The sequence below is a fragment of the Battus philenor genome, unplaced genomic scaffold, assembly GCF_028537555.1.
Source record: "Battus philenor isolate CCGP_79_NKW_IND1 unplaced genomic scaffold, ilBatPhil1.0.hap1 SCAF_15, whole genome shotgun sequence".
Lineage (NCBI taxonomy): Eukaryota > Metazoa > Arthropoda > Insecta > Lepidoptera > Papilionidae > Battus > Battus philenor.
The window spans coordinates 1,952,614-1,974,533 of record NW_027181677.1 but is presented as its reverse complement, the minus strand read 5'-3'; the positions used below and the strand labels follow the sequence as shown (position 1 = coordinate 1,974,533).

Sequence of the window (21,920 nt, the reverse complement as noted above, 5' to 3'; positions counted from 1 at the left end):
ATTCTTTCTCTCTTCTCTATCATGTAGAAACTTAACATCAGTGATTTACGTAGTGTTAATACCAAAAAAAATAAAGAATGTGTTTACACGAATTAAAATAATCAGTTTGCATCTGTCTTTTGCACGGTGAGTGCACGCTTTAAAATAAGATAAAATTAAAATTAATTTATTCAACTTTAGATGTTTTAACCAAAATTATTACCTTAAACTTATTTTTTTATCCATTTCATTTTAAAAACTTCGCTAAATGTGATAAATTTGGAGAAAAAACTCCACAACAACAAAACTTTTAATAGTTTAACAATACAGTTTAATAGTTTAACATACATACACATACATTTTTATCAGAAATAGGCTAAATAAAATCAAAATAATCAAACGACATCACTGCCAAGGAATTTTATAATTTAAAGTTTCGTTTATTGAATAATAATTGCCCTTTCCGTCAATCTGATTTTATTATGCATTTGAGTTTTGTAAATGGTAGTCCAAAAATATTTTGCGTAATTTTATTAAAAAATTTCTTTTTTTTTTCTTGCTATATGTTAATTATGCTTGTTTATCGTATGACTTAACGTGTTTTACTGATTTCTAATTATTCGGAGAACCATGATTGAGAATTTTATATTTAATAAATCTAAATCAGAAACTTTTTAAAATATTATATATAAAACAATTTGTTACTTGCGTATATTTTATAAAGAAGTAGTCCAGTGTAAAGGTTTTTTTTAAATATTATTACCATTGTCGACCGCCCAATGTAAAAATAGACTCCTTTTACCTACAAAGGTGTGGTTGAAGTACGCTATATTTGCTCAGTAGTAGATAAGCCTTCACTAAAGCCTTCTACGACTATGGAGTAAGTATTGTAAATATAATGGCTTATTACAACACAAAGGAGTTTGTATATCCATACTAGTCGATTGCACAACATATGACGCAATTTCCACTGATCTCAATGCTATCTGTCTTCATTTATTTGGTGCGCTGATAAATAGGACATATTTAGACGGCAGCCTTAAACTCATTTGTCTAATTGAAAGATTGGACTGGTTCTCAATGAAAGATTTCATCCAATGTTAATAAAAATATTAATATGTTTTTATACTATAACCATCAATAAGGATATACTAAACATAGCAACTATTGAAATACATTTTTTGAGGTTTTGATATAATGTACTCATTACTACAATAGTGAAGCAAGCAGACATTATATTGATATTAATATTGAGCAGTAATAGTTTGTAGGTCGCGAGTTCGATTCCCGGGTTACAATCTTATATAATTCATACTTAATGCATTATTTATATAGGATTGCCAATGTTCTCAAGCATGTTTTCAGAAATGGACAGCAGCGTCCTCTGCGTATCAAAATACCACATTGCAATCATCAACCCGCCTGCCAAGCGTGGCGATTATGGTTTATACCCCCATAGAAACAAAGAGGTATATATATGTTTGCATACGGTATTGTTTATTGAAAAATATAAAAAAATCACAATTAAAAAGGGTTTTATTATTAAATTTTAGAGATGCATTTATATTTTTATCGTTTCGTGATTATAGAGTTTAAATAATTAAATACTGTATAATAGGATTCCCTCAGATTTTTTCCTGAAATACATAAAAACTTATAATTTGCGACAATAAGCCGAATTATTGCGACTGACAATTAAATGTAATCAAAGTACAGTGGTGAACTACTAATTAGTTATAATTAACAAAATGGATAACAATTATTGATTTAATATAATTATAATCAATTTGATAGTGTAACTTGCTAATTACTTTGTATTAATTGTTTGAACCAACACATATACAATCAGCGGCGCGCGCCTTAGTTCCACCAGGAATCGTGCTGACATTCCAATACGCAGGTTGTTAATTACACTTGGCTATGGATGCACTCTCATTCAGTTATATCTACTGTACATAACATAGAAGTAAACAGGATATTGTTACGAAGAGACCATTACACTGACGTAAACGTTATTGTATTATTACCTCAAGGTCGCCATAGCTAATGAACTGGACAAAGCAGACGTATTCAATTACATCTATATGCTATAACATATACTATGTTACACGCTCAAATACTTTACTGTCTGTAATCGGATATTTGAATGCGTATTTAGCCAAAGAGGCATTAATAACACATATATTGCTATAACGAACTTTTTAGTGTTCACTGGGCATAAAGTGCCCGTGTAAGGTTCTATAATTGAGACCACAGGATCTGCGATCGCAAAGTAGAAAGTCCCGTTTCAAGTGATCTTATTAAAACCTATGGGGGTAGCCTATACCTATAATGATGTAACTAAACCGGAATGATTGGCTATAACCGCTATATAATGTGTTTAACATTCAGTTCATCAATAAAGAAAGACTTCCTCTTACTGTGCAGAGAAATAATTGGTTAAGAGATAAACAAAAACCAAAGATAAATGTAAATAAATAAGATTAACTAAAATAATGCAAACTAAAGTGATAAAATTAAAAATGTGATATAGAGTAATAATTTAATATAAAGAAAATGTAAAAAGTAATGAGCGATGAATGAAAGGCGATACAGAGCGAAAGGGAAAGAGAAAAATTGTGGTAAGAATGAAAGGAAAGAAAGATCATATTATGTACGAAGAGAAAGAAAATAAAAATGTATGTGAAAAAAAAATGTAAGCTAGTCCCTGTCCCACGCCAGATAGTGGGTACGAGAGGCTCCCAATAGCGGGGCCATAGAAAAACCGCTAAACACAGTCTGAAACCTGATAATACTGGACTAAAACCAGCTCGATACATGAAACATACGATAGGAATCTCTGCACTTCGCACCGCACTATCTAATAGCACCGACCTATAGCCGTCATCATGAACTTACCTAATCGCAACGTCTAGCTTTCATATAATTGCAATTAATGTTATAATAGTCTCTCTAATTATTCATGTATATTTATTGCGTAGGAAAATTTACATGTTATATTGAGTTGATATATTCTAAGATATAGCGATACTAAAAAACACATGGGCTATATACTGAGTTTCGAGACTGGATTTGGGCGATGAGGTTCCGTCTCGGGACCCTTTCTAATAGAACCAGTTAAAAATGGCCAGTATTCAGTGTCTTCTGGCTATCTAAGTCTGGTCGTCACTTCAACTTGTTGACGGATATCGTCTAGACCATGGTTGCACAGACTTATTTAAGACTAGGGGCCACTCGGGCAAATCATGAACTGAATGAAATCATGAACCGGCCGCCAGAAGTATTATCATGATGGTACACCTATATCTAATTAATTTAAGCCATGATTGCACAGACTTATTAAGACTAGGGGCCACTCGGGCAAATCATGAACTGATGGCGAGCCGGCCGTAGAAGTATAGGTAATTAAATTTTTTTGGTTTTATTCTCGAATAGAATTTAATATTTTTAGAATGTACGAGAGTATTATTTTTGCTGTCGGCGAGCCACCAGTATTCGACCGGCGGGCCGCGGTCTGTGCATCTATGGTCTAGAACCTTATCGGAGCCCTTTACGGCCCGTGAATTCAAAATGGCATGTTCAGTGTTCGCAGATTCGATGGGGTAAGGCATTAATGGAGCTTAATTTAAACCTTATATTAGCAAAGCACGAAGTCTCTATTAGCTCTCTACTTACTACTATATTTTTAAATATAATAAATTTATCAAAAAGTAAGGTGAATTTGGTTATAAAATGTAAATTCTTTATTTATTATTACAAATCTATTTCAACCCATTCGAACGGGGAGCCCGATAAAACTTTTGCCAACGCTTTTTCTACTCCTCGAAACACGACAAAATAATCTTTTAAGGTATAGTTTTCAATCCTTTTTTTCGATTCAGTTATCTCCTCGACCGTGTCTAAACTGCGTCCCTACATTAACCTTTCAGTTTGTTATATAGCCACAAGTCGCACATAGACAAATCTTTAGATTCATTCGAGTTTTTGACGCTTTTTTCCGAAGAATTAAACGATTTTGACACCAATCAAGACGCATTTAACAAACTTGAAACATTAGATAAAGAGACGTGTGAACCGGAGATAATTAAACCTTTTGACAAACAGATGCCTGGCAAATGTTATAGACAGTCCTACCAACCTACAAAAAAACCTGCCTTCCTAATGCCTAGGAGTTTAAAATGACAGTTATATTTTGGAATTTTGTTCTTAACAAATAGCTTATTAACCATTTTTTTGTCATGATACTGTTCCATTATTTATTTTTTTGACAAAATATCACCATCATCATAGTTTCAAATATAACACGCTTTACTATTAGACATAGGCATAAACCTTCCGCAAAGATTGGATCTATTTAAAAACTATCAATAAATAAGTCCAAAAGGTTTTATGGTCTTTAAGAAAATACGTGAGCAAAACATGGGGCCTAAATCAGTCTAGAAATAATTTCTTGTGAGAACTATGCAGTTAAAAGCGTTTTATTTACCGTTAAAGCCTTTAATAGTAAAAAATAAACCGGTACACACCATTAGTGAAGTACAATATATATTATCTATGTAAATATATACGTAATACCAGTTGAAGCACATATGTAAACAATCACACCGTTCACATACATATTGACATTACATAGAAAACTTGTATGTTTACTAATTTCGTCGACCAAGTCTTTTAATGCGAGGTCAATAACGATAAAGCTGCACAAAGATTAAACGACTAACAACATAACGTCAATTAAATCAAATGCAATGGGCAGGTTGCCCAGTATGAGCCGCTACGTCCCGTGAGTCTTCGTAGAAACTCGCTGCGGTAGCGGTGTTTATTGGACTATGTCAAACGCACGTGAGATTAATATACAAAGATGGTCGTGCGTTATCTCATGTCGTTAAGACCGTAATTAGGTAGATATGACCCATACATGACTGCCAAACCTTAGAGCGACCTTCTGCCACGACCGATTTAAAGCGTAGCATTGGTTTCCCCTATTTAGAGGATAGTAATGCGTTCATGAAAATGATGAAAACAGATATCGGAAGACACCGGATGCAAACCCCAACAAAAACACTATTAGAAACCTCCTAGTGATGCATACGACAGCAGTATAGTACAAGAATATAGAAGAGTAAGAACAGAACAGAAATAGAAAACTAAAGATAAGATACATTTGTAATCTCGGACAGATAATTCAAACTATATTTATTGGTAGAAGTCTACGTTATAAACAGATGCAAATAATATACCGACTCGTAGCACTCAAACGTGTTTCATAAAACACCGTAACGTATTCATCTGTCAATTACTCGCAATAATTATATATTCACTGGCCCATATCGCCTAGACTTGCAGCAAAAGCGATAAAAATCAGTTTACCTTTATATGTAAACTATAAGATACCATAAATTTCGTCGTAAGTCATTTTGAATAGACAGGGTGATATGTTACAGGTGTAAAAGGAGTATACGCACATTTGTCATGAAATAGTTTTAAAACTTTTACACCTATTTAAATTTATTGCTGTCCAAAATGATCATTCTGATATGTTACGTTAATTAATAGACAGAAAACGATCGTCAATTTTAATGTATGGTAATCCGAATTTATGAAACGTCATATCTTACTTTATTTTCATTACATTATTATTTTTGAAACCATTGATTTCTGGATATAGTGTACTTGCTATACATTAATCGATAGTAATTGAATTAAACCTTCATCCCTTTAAAAACTCTGCATTGAGTGAAATATTACTTTAAATAGATAATAACAATGAGTCACTTTTATGGAGAGGATGAAACATTGACTTGCTCGTTAAATATAGTTCCAATACCCGCGTGTCTTATTATTTCTAACCGTTCCAACGCGTTCATCCGCAATCCTTTGCTACAGGTATGCAGCACGTCATAGGAATGACCGTGCGGTAAACTATGTCCCGATTTATGGAATCAGGCGTTACCTTACGGAAGTCCATCCTAAGTAAGAAAAGGACCAATATTTAGCCACCTCCGCACATACAGTAGTAGTGCAACAAAGTGCGTGCACCGCAAGCCAGCCCGCTGATAAATGCGTATACGGCAAATAATGCGAATCACTCAACCGCCACCGCCAAATTACTAAACACGACAAAATGATTTCAAAAATAATTGAACATAACAATATCTTTTGCAATCAGACGCCCACATTTACCTAGGGTCAATAAGTTGTCATCGTCAAGTTAATCTCATAATAAGTTCTTAAAATAATTCAAAATATTCCATAAAACATTTACACACGCTTTCGAATACTTAAAAAATTTTAACATTATTAAAAGGTCAGTGTAGTCAATACATAAAGCCAAAAACCCAACAGTTGCTCGTTTTAATTAAATTTAAAAATTTATAATGAATAACTTATAATGGATGATCCATGTGAATGGGTCAACAAACGAAGTTCCACACGTTTCTATCTACTAAAAGCACTTGAATGTTATAATAAAATTTAAAATATATTCAATTTTAGATTTGAAACTAATAAAAAGAAAGCTTAAGATATCTTTTTGAACTTTAATATTTGCGAAACTCTATCAATACCAACCCTTTCTGAAGTCATGGCAGTCCGACAAAAGCAACCCATCAATTTGAGGTTTGCACTTAAATTCAAAAGTTAAACACGTATTGAATCTAAGCCGTGGTCCGCTCGTCATCTGGTGACTACAGTCCGCTCGAGCTATCTAAAGCTTGGCCTTTAATTCAGAGACCAAAGACTCGAGAGAGAGCTCTAGAGTTTACTTACTATAATAAATCGTGAACCTCGTCAACCACCAGCAAAACAAACATAACAAGAAATGTAAGCTTATGACATACCTCTGTAACATTCATGTGTGTGGTCAAGTTGGCAGCAGCGGCCATGGTCTGATTGTCTTTTTCATCGTAGATCATCTCGACGATGGCGATGGTAAGATTGACTCGCAGCGCGTAGTTCAACATGAAGCCCAACAACACCATAATGTTCAGCACTTGTACGCATGTCAAACATCCTGAAAACAAAACAATCGTTAACTCTTTGCCTATAATTAAAATCTCTTTCAGGCATCGTTATAGTACTGGAATGGAATATTACTTGATAAAAACCAATCTCATATCCTTTGAGACTCTATGGATATATACATGAGTTCGAAAGCTAACAGGCTACGGCTCTATGAAGTAATATATATGTGACCTAGTGGAGATTCGGTCCTTTCGGAAGACCTTGAGTCGTAGCTAAACGGGTAATATTGACGGGTGACATTGAGGTCCCTTCGTGAGGACCTTTCAGCCAAATCACTTTATAGATTGTCCGCCTTATCTCTCAATCTGGGGCTCCCCAGCCTATAGCTTCGCTACCTTAAAGGAGGTTTTAGGCTAAGCGATTCCCTGCCTGCCTCCTTGCACCTGCAGATTCTAGCATATATGTGTCTACTATAAAACAATTGATAAGAAAAAAATGTCATTTTTGATATTTATTATTCAAAAAAATTACATATTTATAAATAAACAATTTGAGCACTCAAACCTCACTATTTAATTATATAACTCTGTAAAAACAATCAGTATATATTAAATAATTACTGTTACGCCGTAAATATACAGTTAAGTGTAACATAAAAGTATTCCGACGTATTCCGTTAATAAAGAGAGTATTTAAAACCCAAAGTGTTATTTAATTATTTATTACATGATAAAAGCTTTTAGGTTAACAATTATTTTTTCTTGTTTACCCAACAATCTTTACAAATATAAACTTTCTTATGAGACAACTCGCAGTTATCACGTGAACGTTTCTATCTATCCTCGGCACCTGCGCCGATCTATTTTAGATCAGAAACCAATGTCTTTAAATAGCATCTATCATTACTCCGCTCTATTCGAAACGCATCTGTCTCGATTGCATTTACGTGTTTCGACATCGAATCGTATCGCGTCGCGTCGCTTCGAATATCATCGACTGACGTATGGCCCCACCTACACAATTTTCATATTGTTGGAAACTATTCATTTTTTAGAGTCCTGTAATTTCTCTGCTGCTCAAGTGTTTACATATTCCATTGGTTCTAGGCGGTATAACACAGAGTGCATCTAGTCTGTGATCTCTATTAAAATAGTGATATGGCTCGTGTTGCTACTACTGTCTAAGAAAGGGACTCATAAATGCGCGTGCGGCAAATAATGCGAATCACAACTACCACCGTTAATCTACTCTACACGTGTTTCACCCCTCCACGGGCATTCTCAAGAGATGTTACACCGACCAGTGCCAAACACAGAGTCTGTGTTATTATTAGCGTGCTAGCGGGCGGTATCCATTGCACGACTACTGCTGCATAGCGGTAGTAGCTATATATTAGTCCCTTTCTTAGTTAGGATGGACTTCAGCGAGGTAACGCCTGAATCTATTAGATACATACTACTGTTTCAGCCAATTGTGGAAACTACATCGTTCTATCTTTTTACATGTAGCATCAAAAATCTTGATAAACGGACAAAAACGGACAAAATTACACATATTAAGTACGCTTTGATAATTTTAAACAAAATCTTATTTAATCCAGTATTTTTTGTTACACAAACTTAATAATGTAGATGTTACGCATAGCAAACAATTACATAATGTAATAGCTGTATGAGAACAAATTATTACGTGAGAAACTTAATTGCGCAGTAATTATCTTGACTTAAGTCGGCATTGTTGCGAGAAAAAAAATGAAAAATGATCTGTAATAAATCTTTAATTATTTTGAAGATTTCTTTACGCACATCTCGAGAATACACTCATGCACGAAATACGGAGGGCGGGCTTAACAAACACATACATATACGTTCCGGAACCAAGAGAGATTGTGTAGTGTGTTCCAATAGAAAAATTCCCGGCGATAGACGACAGAAACATTATTGTGATACCTGTCTATAAAAGTCTACATATTGGCAATTGCTTTGACAGTATCATACTTTGGACGATTACAAAATATTAAAATTTAATATATTTTTATATATATCATAACATTTGTGTTCATAAAGAATTAAAAAAATATATAATATTTGTATATTATAATGACTTTTCTTTTGATGCGTAAATCACACTGGCATCTGAATATGATCTTTACAATTAAATCTCTTTGAGTTTCTGATAATACGATAAAAATATAACTTTGAATGCAGAGTTAATTCGTATTTTTTAGTAAAGCACCGTCTAGTCTAACAGTATTGTAAAGATAATAAGTGATTTGTGGAAGCACTAGTGCGATATCATAACCCCGTAATAGTAACCACTACAGCCAAGCCACGTGGAACGTCCAGTTCAGTGATTCCCAAAGTGGTCTATATCGACCACTAGGGGTCTATGACAACCTGCAAGGGGTCTACGTCAGTGAAAAAATTTGGGGGTCCATGAAATGAAAATGGGGGTCCACGATAGTGGATCTCAACACATACACTGATAGTACCTATTTACTTACATCATACTATCTTATAATATCAAAACATTTACATTATTTATAAAAGTACCTATGAAGTAAAAAAAATATTATATATCTTTATAAAATTGTGTAAGTTGTAGGATGTTGGTATTCGCTTTGTAGTCGCAATACATTTTGAACGTACACTAAACTTCACTATAGTTAGAAATTTACAGGAAATCAATATCAGATAAGTAGGGGGTCTACCCAACACGGAAAAACATGGCAAGGTATCTACGACACAAAAAAGTTTGGGAAACTCTAGTCTAGTCACTCCAAGCATCGGCTTCCCGTGAGATCTCTCGAACTTGGTTATTGTAAGGTCGAAGACTTCTGCAATCTTTCTCTCTTCTTATCTTTCAATCTGCCTCCTAAAACGCGATAAAGTTGTAAATATATGTAAGTGTAGGTGCTCTTTCAGGAACCCTTGAGTCAAGTTCCTCAGAGCATCTGTCTTTAATGCTACCAAAACCGCTATACCGCGCCTTTTCCGTGTGTTAGTCGTCAACGATCGCGAAACAAGAGACAGCTTCGTGTTCTCCTTACTTAGTGGAATATGTAACGCAACGAGGCTAAAACTCCCGCGATAGATCTTATTTTTCCAAAGCACTAATCACCTTTAGGCTAAAGTATGATTTCAACTTAGGACCTCATTTTCTATCGTTAAACTGGACGAACTCTCGTTAAAAGCCGTCCCACTACTGCCGTACAACCTACTACGTCTTTCATTAGTGCATAACACATATACGAACTCGGATTGGTTATAAATGTTAATACTTTAAAAAAGGGAAATTTATAGTTCATTTGCCAACATTTAATTCATGGTACACACTATTTAAAAATCAATAGTTTCAGAAATAATAAATAACATAAATAAAGAATACTGATAACAATAATTTACTTTATCCTTGCAGAATTTGTACTGCCAGAAGCCTTTCGCATTAAAATGAAAATATAAGTTACTGTATCATTTCAAAGTTAAAGTATTCGTCCTGTATAATGTACGCCGCGATATACCGTTATATTTCACGGTCCGTAATCAACTATCGCTTTCAAAAACGTGTTTTATTTGTTAATTTGCGAGACATTTGTGTAAAGTTGAACGAATATAGATCGGTAAATATAGAGAGGACATTATTTACTAATTATAATTCAAGGTTGCCGTTTGTTTTCGCGCGGATCGTGTGATATTATCATAAAGTCAGGGACCGCTGGTTAGGCAACGTACAGGTTTGCAAAGTGTATCGACTCGCCCGCAAATCTGATACAAGGACGCTTTATCAAAACTTGTGCGGTTCGCCTTATTGAGTCCGCTAAACGAAATTTTTTAAACACGTGGATAATTTTGTTTTTCATTTCTTCACTTTTTTGGTGGCCCCCGCTATTTGGAGTCTCTCGGTCCCCCCTATCTGGTGTGGACTATCTGTTTACGTTTATTTAATTTTTTCATAGACATTTTTTTTATTTTCTTTCTCTTCTTTCACACGTCACGTTATCTTTCGTTCGTTTCTTTCTTTCCACAATTCTACTGTCTTTCCCTTTCGCTCTGTATCGCCTTTCCTTCATTCCTCATTACTTTTTACATTTTCTTATATTCTATTATTATTCTATATCACTTTATGACTGATACACATGTTTAACCGGAAAACCGGTTTAAGGAAAGCCTCACTGTAGTCCGTTCCGTCGAAGTGACGCTACTGAACCGGGCATGTGCGAAGTGTGCACATTGTATGGCGGTAAGCTGTTGTTCGAATTTACTCATTTGTGTTACATATTTAAAGATTTTACTGGTACATTAATTAAAAATATAAGTTAGGATAATTCTGGTTAGTTTATTTGGCTGTGATATATCTTACAACAAGGATCTACACATAAGTCCACATTACAAGGTGGATGCCGACTGACTCCGGCGCTGGTAACGAAAGGGTTAACTATACGTATCTCAAAATCATCACCCGCCTTTGCTTTAGCTTCCTTAGCAACTTTTAACTTAGCCCGTCTTGATCAGATGTATGAAACTTTTTTCAGTATTACATAAAAACATCAATAAAAATCTTTATTTCAAATCCATTTAGGTTCTTTTTTTTAATTACAGACAATTATCTCAATCTGACATTTTCATCGCAACTGCTGAACATGAACGAAATATCAAAACATGTACATTTACGTTAGTATAAAAATGTAGAATATTTTTTTATTATAAATAAACTCCTTTTGAAAGTCAACAAATGAAATTAAAAGGTATAAAAAAAGTGTTGCACTGTGATCGGAGAAGTGTCACTGACACTGACATTTAAAGTTTATTATTAAAAAAATGTTGTTTACTTCGCGATCTATATTATTATTAATCTTTTTTAATAATATAATATAAATTGTAAGCTCTGAATTAAAAACACGCAATTATTTTTCATTGACGTCTGTCATGTGTCATTGCCACAGATTAAATTAAAAATTATACATACAAAAATACGTAGTAATGTTTTGAAATATAGAAGTGCAATAGTTTCTTAAGTAAGAAAAGGGATAATATTTAGTCACTTCCGCACATGCAGTAGTAGTCGTACAACAAAATGCACCGCCCGCTAGCCCGCTCATAAATGCGTATGCGGCAAACAATACGAATTACACAACTGCCACCGTCAAATCACTCAACACTTGTTTCACCCCTCCACGGGGCATCTTAGGAGTTATATTACACCGATTAGTGCCAAACACAGACTCTGTGCACTTTGTTGCACGACTACCACTGCATGTACGGAAGTGGTTAAATATTGGTGCTTTTCTTACTTGATTGCTTCTGTCGTTCTATACAATGATGTACATAGATGATCTAAAGTCGAAAATAATATGAATAAATTGATACGAGGATGTCTGTCCCAAGCGAAATTCTCACACGTATAGTCGATATCGGTGTTTCAAAAAGTGGACCCCACGTCCCACAGGGTGGCAATTTGATTGTTAAGTGCTGCATTTCGAAAATGGACGAGTATAACACTTTCGCTTTAATATAAAAATTATGTCACATACCACAAAAAGGTTGCTAAATACTAGTCTAAGCTAACGCATAAATCTAACAATTCGTACTTATTATTTGATTTGGAGCTAACTGCATTTAATAAATAAAAGTTTTGCTTTTCATATTAATATCGTTTCAAGGCTGAAGGTGAATTCACGAAAGTTAGTCGAAATTCCATGCGCGCGGACGCCCGAGTGTAAATTTGGCAGCATTTGCGAAAACAAAACTCTAAACACTGAAATAGATCTGTAGTCTGATCGGGCGAAAGTCACTTTTATTCAACCTTGATTTATTAATAAGATGTCTACGAAAATAAAATTAAAATACTTTTATGTACGTGTAACGTTATATGTATACAGAATGATTGGTTATGTGAAAACCTTAATATATCTCCGTTCAGCTTACCGGACCTTCTCAAGAAAAAATCTACAGCAGAATCTTCTGATGAGTTGGCCCGGCACATTGTCCTAAATCTCAAGGCATTTAACGGTCTGTAGCGCTTGGGCAGCGACTTAAATAAAATAATGTAGCAACTAATATATAATTGTGTATTCCAAATTGTATTGTTAATATGTATAAATTTTAGCTGTATTTACCCGTAAGTGAAAATTGTGTGAAAAAAAAAATTGTAAAAAAAAATAATAATATAAGACGCTGTCGTGCCTCGCAGCTGGGCGAAGAAAGATCCGTATCAAATAGCGGCAACCCTCTCCCAACTGTCTGCGTTTAGTTAAAGCGAAAGATAAATACTGTAAAAAAAACACCAGCGATACAAATTAGAATTAATAAAAAAAAAGCTAGCTTGCTGTCAATTATTTGTGTTAAAATTAATGGTTTCAGAAATACGAGGGTGAATCAAAAAATTCTTGGAATCAATATTAAAAAATGCAAAGATTTAAATAATAATGTTTTGTTTTTCTACATAATCTCCCTCCAATGCAATGCATTTAGAATAACGCGTTTCTAACTTCCTTATTCCTTGTGAAAAAAAATTATTTTCTAGACTCTCGAAAAAGTCCTCTACGGCAGCTATAACCGCGTCATTATCGTGAAATTTTGTTCCACGAATTTCCTCTTTTAATTTTGGAAATAAGTGAAAATCACATGGGCGCTAAGTCCGGAGAATATGGTGGGTGGTCAAGGAGATTGAAGCCAGCACAGCGGATTGCGTTGAGCGCAACTTCCTATCGATGAGCAGGAGCGTTATCTTGAAGGAACAACACGCCCAACGACAGTTTTCCACGACGTTTTTCTTTAATGGCGTCACGCACTTTCGGGATTAAATTTGCATAATAGGGTCCAGTAATCGTCTGGCCTTTTGGCATATAATCAATAAAAAGGATTCCTTCACTATCCCAGAACACAGAGGCCATAACTTTGCCAGCGGTAGGAGCAACTCGAAATTTCTTAATGGATGGAGAGGATGGTCGTTTCCAAGACATGCTTTGTCTTTTAGTTTCAGGATCAAAATGGTGGACCCACGTTTCATCCATGGTGACAAGACGACGGCAAAAATTATCCGAATCACGCTGGAACATTTCGAGATTACGCTTGGAAATTTCCAAACGTCGCTTTTTGTTTTCGTCGGTTAACATTCGTGGCACCCATCTTGCAGACACTTTTTTGAACCCCAGTGAATCAATTAAAATGGATTGAACGCTACCAAAAATATCTTTAGGATCTCAGCTATATGTTTTATAGTCATTCTTCTGTCTTCCAAAACCAGATTCTCAACCTTTTTGACATTTTCTTCTGTAACGGAGGTTGAAGGCCGCCCAGAACGCGGGTCATCTTTACAGCTTGATCTACCTCTTTTAAATTCAGCCACCCAGTACGCAACCGTAGAATAGGGTACAGCATAACCCCCTAATGTCTGCTGAATGTCCAAAAAAATTTCCTTCGTAGACATTTTTTTCAAACTGAGATATTTTATCACCGCACGTAACTCACTTTTATCCATAATTTTGACTTTTTAGCAACTCGTTGCACAAAAAAATTTATTACATGCGAACAAACTGACAAAAACCAGTGACAGTCTGCATAAATATAGTGTGATAGACACTCTTTAATTTGAATATCGAACTTGATCCAAAAAGGTTTCATATATATGCACTTCTAAGAACTTTTTGATTCACCCTGGTATAAAATGTCGTGATGATGATATAGTAAGAAAAAGTATTTTCTTAATTCCTATTGATATGTACTACATATTGAAATTAACATTGTTTACTATCTGCGTCTGCAGAATTTGTACTGCCTGTAACTATTCCCTTTCCACTCCAATGTCGAGTGTCACTCGACACTGATTTTGTTCCACAAGCTCCACAGTCGAGTGATACTCGACATTGTGTAATATTTCTTTTTGCGGAAAATTTTAAAACAGGAAAGATTTTTGTTGCTAAAATGTTTGAATCACGAATGAATGAAACATATTCTAGAATCGCAAGATACTATAATTCAATTAAATTTTATCGATGCTACATAATAGCCTTGGAGTGGAAAGAGTTAACTTCTAGCATTTCTATTGGAAATAATAACTTGTTATTATAAAATACCAAGTAGTTTAAAGTATATAATGATATACAAACGCAAAGCCAATAAGTTAATACAGAACGACTGCAGTCGGTAATCATCGCTTTAGACGGAGGTAGCATTTTAATGAAGGTTTTTTTATGACCGTAGGTCAAGAATTTGATTATATAATATTGCTATTGCTCATAAAACTCAGAGATAAAATCGTCGGCAAAAGGTATATCCTAGTATTAAGGCAGAGGACATAACCATCACCTTTTCAGTGGTAAAACATCCACAGCTGGGCATAGGCATCTCCCACAAACCGTCACTGTCAGTATCCGTTTTGATGAAAAAAAAATTTAACCTTATGGCAATAGCACACCACACACTCATATATACTACTACTACTACTACTCCGCTAGCTCAGTGACCCAAAGTGGGTCTTGGCCTCCGAAGCGAGAGACTTCCACTTTCCTCTATCTTGCGCCATCGTCTGCCATTGGCTGACATTCAATTCGCGCAAGTCTGCCTCAACGCGATCGATCCAGCTGTATATATATATATGGGTATTTCCCAATGTACTAAGACGATTTCAATCGTAATATGAATGACTCATCTACAGTGTGTTAATGAGCTAATATAAATAAAACCTAAACAAGTTAAAACCTGTTATTAGCTCTTAGCCTATAACGTTACATGTTAATTAAAATGCAGCGCCACCCGCCTGTATTTACGAAATTAATTAAGCCAATTTAAATACATAAAAATATTTCGTGTACATCTGTCTGTATGTCACATTTTATATATAATAGATATCGATGATATAGACTGGGAATCTGCAAGAACTCGAGAAGCAAAAATCTCTAATGTTGATCATTACAAATTACACGTGTACTGGAAAGCATTTTGCGTGGAAACGCAACCGATGAAATCTGATGATTGACAGCAGCATTGAGGAAAACCATCAGAATTTATAGATCAGTGTTTCCCAACCTTTTTTGTACCGCACCTTAAAATTATTATTATCCATGTAACATATATAATTTTAAAACTCATATCGAGTCCATTTTCAACTTGACCTTCTGTGGGGCGTGGACCCCATGTTGGGAAACACTATAGAAGGTGACTGTCTCCCTCCGTGCGTCGTATCCCTCACTACTGAAGATCATGTCACCGTTTGGAAACTTCTTGGAGCACTATTTGTGGTCTTCAGCGGTGTGTATTATTTCATCTACTGTGATACTGAATGTAGCTCGGACTAGGGGTTCGTTGTCGCCTTCCAAATCATTAAAAAATATGTAGCTGGGAATGGTGATAACTTGGAACTCGAAATTTGAACGCGACCGAAAAACTATGCTCCGATTTTTGTTGGACTAATAAGGGCCTTCTTATGTTTCAAGGTAAACCGGTGTTATACAGGATATAAAGTTACCTGATTATATGTAACCCCATACTGTTTTCATTGGATCGTATTACTAACCATAGGGTAAAAATCACTTTAAAATTATACTTTGTTTTTATTCTACAATATATCGCCTGACGATGCTGCATTGATAATTAAAGTCATTATTATGATATCATGTTAATTTAATCGATGTTCGAACTATGCTCGATCAGTGTCTCGGGGAATTCCCGTGTATCGTAGCAATGCTCTCGGACCACGCATTTCAACGCTTGCATATTTTTATGTTAACAAATCGTCCACTAAATTTGAATGTGACTAAAAATATTTAATATAATATAGGGATATTGCATTAAATCTTTACTTCCCAAAGTGGTCCCTAAAGCAGTTCAGGGGATACGGCAACTTACATGGGCTTGACAAAAGAATAGGGAATCACAATTTTTACGCGAAGATCCAAGAACACATTTCGTTTCAGTCCTTTGAAAAAATATTGGTTTGACTTCATTTATCCATATAAGCAAATAATATTTTAATAATCTGATCGACTTTTACTTGTAAATACATATTTATTTATATTAGCCAGTCAATTATAACTATTTTAATCAAAAACTATTTATTCGTGATTGTAAATTTTCATAGTTAGATCTAATATGGAGTAGCAAAGAAGTTTAGCTGCAAAGGTCCACCGAAACCAGCTAAATTATTTTGAAGTAGGTTTATGAGGGAAAACAAACCTAGAAACCTCTACTCTCCTTTGTCCTATAATCTATTAAACATGTAATTCCAGTTATATATATATATATATATATATATATACACACATATATATAGAAAAATAAACAAATAAAATTGTCAATTCAAGTTATTAAAGTTATTACAGGCAAGAATTATAAAGATAAGAGTACAAACAATGGGAAGGCTTACTCGTACTCTAGCGATGATTTTAAGGTACCAGCTGCAGACAAACCAGGGGACGGAGCAAAAGCGAGCGATAAAAATTCAACAAACGCCAAACAAATTACAATACCGGTCGTGAATCAGACGATTTCGTGGAAACGTGTATCAATACCAACTCGTACAGCCAGCATATGCTATGCATCTCGAAATCAACCGGAGAAATCTCACACGACGTAATAGCAAATTACTACGTTAATTATGTTCAAGGGATATCGGGCTGTATTACATACGAGTAAAGCTCATTACGCACCGGCCTGTAAGTACTGCATTATGCATCGGAATTTGAATTAGCATAGTAAAACGAGTATTCATTTAAATTATTTTGTATTTTAAAGAAAATAATTCCGTATAGTTAATCAATGACTTGCTTTTACGTTATATGAACTTTTTAGACAGTTAGAATTTTTAAAACATATTTAATAGATTAATATAGTTCTTAGTTGACTCAAAAAAATACTAATATCATATCAGTCGATAGTGGCCCACTGCAAGATACAGGCCTTCCCCAAAGATATCTACAATAAACAATATTCCACTGTCCGCATCCAACTAAAATGATTAAACATAATATTACTTTAACATGTCTTGGTATTGCAAATATAACAAATTTTATACCAGAAAAGGTAGAATAAATACATTTAAAAAACTTTTAAGTTGAACGGTTTTTTAATACCCATATTGTGGTAGTTGTGGAAAAATACCTAGTCCGCCATATTGGAACGGCGTCCATCTTGAATTTTAAATTTTGACATAATCATCGTGTTTTACTAGTGTAGCCCTTTCATTTGATACCCATTTTCAGGGGGTTAAGGAAAAATATGTAATCATTTTGACTCGGCGGCCATCATAGATTTATAATGTTATTGATTTTATTATATTGTATTGTCATTTAAATTAAATGTGTGTACCAAATTTCAGATCAATCTGACAACGGGAAGGTGCTTACATTACAATTTTTAATTTTGATCCAAATAAATTCCGTACGGGTCGAACTAAATAAAACCGTTTAAAAAAAATTAAAAAAGTTCAGTCTAAGAAAGAGCTGCCATTTTTAAGAGAATACACTAAAGGTATTGGTTTACTTATATATAACATAGTACAACATATATCAGCTAAAACAAATGAAGATTTTATTTAAGTTTATTTGAAAATAAAAAGTGCGCTTTGGAAAAAGTACATTATCTAATGTTGCCGCCTTATTTCGTTTACTAATGCTACGCGTAATTAATTCACAAGATATTGCAAGACTGATATAAACAAGGTCTGGCCTTCGTACAAAATGACTGGAAATCCATTTAATGCCCATCCGTTGTAAAAATGTTATACCAGTGAACTGCTATAGGATAGAGCTGTCACGATGCAGGTACGTTACATACATGCTAAAAGTTGCATCGTCTTTTCAGTCGTAAAAACTCCACAGCTGGAAATGGACCTGCCACATATATTTAGAATAGAACTGCTTGAAATCTGTCTACATCTTATCTTATATTAGCTATGAAATGTTTCTAGAACGATATAAGTCACTTTTCAGAGTGATGTCACGAGACAAATTAAAATGGTTTTTAAAAATGAATTTGTTATTATATTGAATATAATACCTTCAAAAAATATTTTAAATAATATATAATCTATAGCTTGCGGTTTTTCTAATGCCAAACAAATGATTGAGCCAGTGAACAGGTAAGCTGACAATACAGCAGTTTATTTTTATTTTTATTGCAACACATGCTCATGGGCAAGAGATATCTCTCTAGAGCCCTAAGACATCAGCGGGTATCTGTTCTGAATGCTTTATCTGCAGCTGCTTTATCGGTTTATATAATGATAATGATTTGACTTCTTTAGTTTATGTGCAGAAGATGAAAAAATAACAAAGAAACGGCTCGTCGATCTCAGTCAATGTCAATGCGCAGGGTCATAGTTGCTGATATATCCGACTACCTGCATTCACACGGCCACTTCCGCTTGAAGAGCCTTGACCGACACGCGACTCAATATTATCATTGCACGTCAACCAAAACAAACACTTTTTACAATCTCATTGTTAGGTTATTTTTTTTTTTAGGAAGTTTTCGTTCCTTATCTAATGGATAGGTGTTACTTTGCGGAAGTCCATCCTAAGTAATAAAAAGACTAATATATAGCACTAATCGGTGTAACATTACTCTTGAGGATGCCCCGTGGAGTAGTGAAACAGGTGTGTGAGTGATTTAACGGTGGTAGTTGTGTAATTCGCATTGTTTGCCGCATGCGATTTATCAGCGGGCTGGCGTGCAATTTATTGCACGACTACTACTAAATAGCAGAAGTAGCTATATATTAGTCCTTTTCTTGCTGTGATTCCATGTTCATCAGCGTCATCAGCTAGTCTGTTTATCGTTTACACCGAATGATTGTTTAAAGTTGTACAAGATTTAATGACGTGAATGTATCCACACGACTTAAGATGCTTGTTGGTCCGTGATCTCCGCGACACAACCTTAAGGCTTTAGCTTAAATCTATTAATAAATCTTTACCAGTTACAATTTATAAACCGATTTTTAATTGATTGCCGATTATGTCTGATTATTTAAATTGAATAAGTTACTCGAGGCACTCTTCAAAAAAGGCAATCCACTGTTAAATTCCAATGCGCAGTAACAGGTTCTGTTTTGATACTGAATTTTCCCACGAACTATTTCAGTGATACAAAAGAATGTTAAGTTTATTGAGATTAATTAAAAAAACAAAACCGGTGGCGCTGCGTAAGCGCATACATCGCGGGATCATTAAAACGCGCCAAGTTAAGCGTTGACCTTAAAATTTAAATAAATAACATTTTCATATCGCAATGTTTACGATTTTTTCCTTATTTAGAATCGCGTTATCCTTTTGAGTTTTGAATTACTTTCGACATGTTTTATTATTACACATATGCAAATGTTTTCATCACTTTTAATGCAATACTACAGGTACACGTGGAGTGGGCGGGCTTCCAACTAGATGGATCGACGACTTCGGTAAAGTCGTGTATATTCGCTGAATGTGGGCAGAAAATATTCATCATGTTTGGTGGAAGCCTAGCTTAGGGAAAGCGTTTCTCTACTATTGTAATGTAAACAGCTAAGGAGTGGTACCGCCTACCAACCTCATTGTTTCCAGCCATGACTTTGGAGTCTTTGAGACAAGAGTAAAAAGGTTTCGTCTAGACAAGCATGTACCATCGCAGACCTTGTTATCACTTCACATCAGGACAGAGGTAAAATGCTTCGCCTATACGATTAAAATATACTACGAGCTGGTGGATGTAGCGTGAATAGGCCCCTCACTAGATGGATCGACGACATAGTTATATGGTCTTGAGAAGTCGTTGGAATCGGGCAGAGCAAGACCTGTCATCGTGATGATCTTTGAGAGAGGACTATGGCTTGCAGTTGGCATCTATCGGCTGATATGATGATGATTGAAATATATTCATTGCACATCAACACAGGATAGAAAGTGCGATCTTATATCATACACAGTTCTTCCATACAGCCTTGGGCTTCCGCAGAGTCTTTGTAGAGCTCATCTAAGCAATCTAAAATCTCTGAAGCATCCTAATCCTATAATATCTCGTGACATAACAGCTGGAGATTCCAGAAGTAGCCCTCGAGGTAGTATTAACAACGCTGTATTTGATAATATGTCAAAAAACAAAACTAAATGAATACCGATATAAACCGCATCTGTTACATTCACTTAGCGGTGGATTTTAGTTAATGTTATATGTATTGTGAAAAAATAATTAATATTATTAATCAATATACGCTGTCAGACATCCGGTATAAGAGAAATTATTAAGTGAAAAATATTTTTCGAATTCATTGATTTGCGTTGATAATATACCAACTAATGACTGTACGGGAACTTAAATCGATGAAAATTTATATCGTACATTAATTATTTAGACATTTTCCATTAGGAAATGAAAATATCAATTGTTTTTATCCAACTTAAAAGATTTAAAAAAAATCTGTTTTTTTTTATATACATACTTTGTCGGTTATTGTTAAGACGATTTCTACATGGTAAAAAGTCTACCTACCTATAGTTCAATATGAGTGAAAACAATACTCACATTTGCGCGTGAAACACGTTACATCTTTACAATGTTAAGCGTCTAATTATTTACCAGGACGCTAGTACCTATATTCAAGATCACGCGACCACTAGCCGGTAGACGCGGCGTTGGTAGCCCCCCCCCCCCCCCCCTAGGTAGACTGATGACATAGTTAAGATCGCACAAGACGGGTCTTCGTAGCGATCTTTGAGGGAGGCCTATTTATGGCATGCAGTGAGATTCTTTGTCTATCAAAAACTACCTGAAAATTCTGATATGACGGGTAAAATTAAAAAGAAAATGTGACAACTTTTATACCGTACACTGTGACAGCATTTGATTTATAGCGGTGATTGTATTTGATCGCTGCAAAGATGTAGCCTTTATTTTAAACAATAATTCTTCAAGGTAATTCACGTATATTATTATCTTAACGACACATCCGTGGCCATTGTCTGGATGCCAGAGTTGTAACTGATAAGAACTGTTGGTAATTAGGCT

At 34.8% G+C, this 21,920-nt stretch overlaps 1 protein-coding gene across 1 annotated transcript in view; it reads right to left on the bottom strand.

The window, feature by feature from the left end:
• The window catches only part of LOC137918976 (sialin), a 104,819-nt gene that overhangs the window by 53,758 nt on the left and 29,141 nt on the right, over positions 1 to 21,920 (bottom strand). The window contains exon 3 of the mRNA XM_068761933.1: positions 6,819 to 6,991. Coding sequence (XP_068618034.1) covers positions 6,819 to 6,991 — 173 coding nt within the window. The remainder of the gene's footprint in view (positions 1 to 6,818; positions 6,992 to 21,920) is intronic.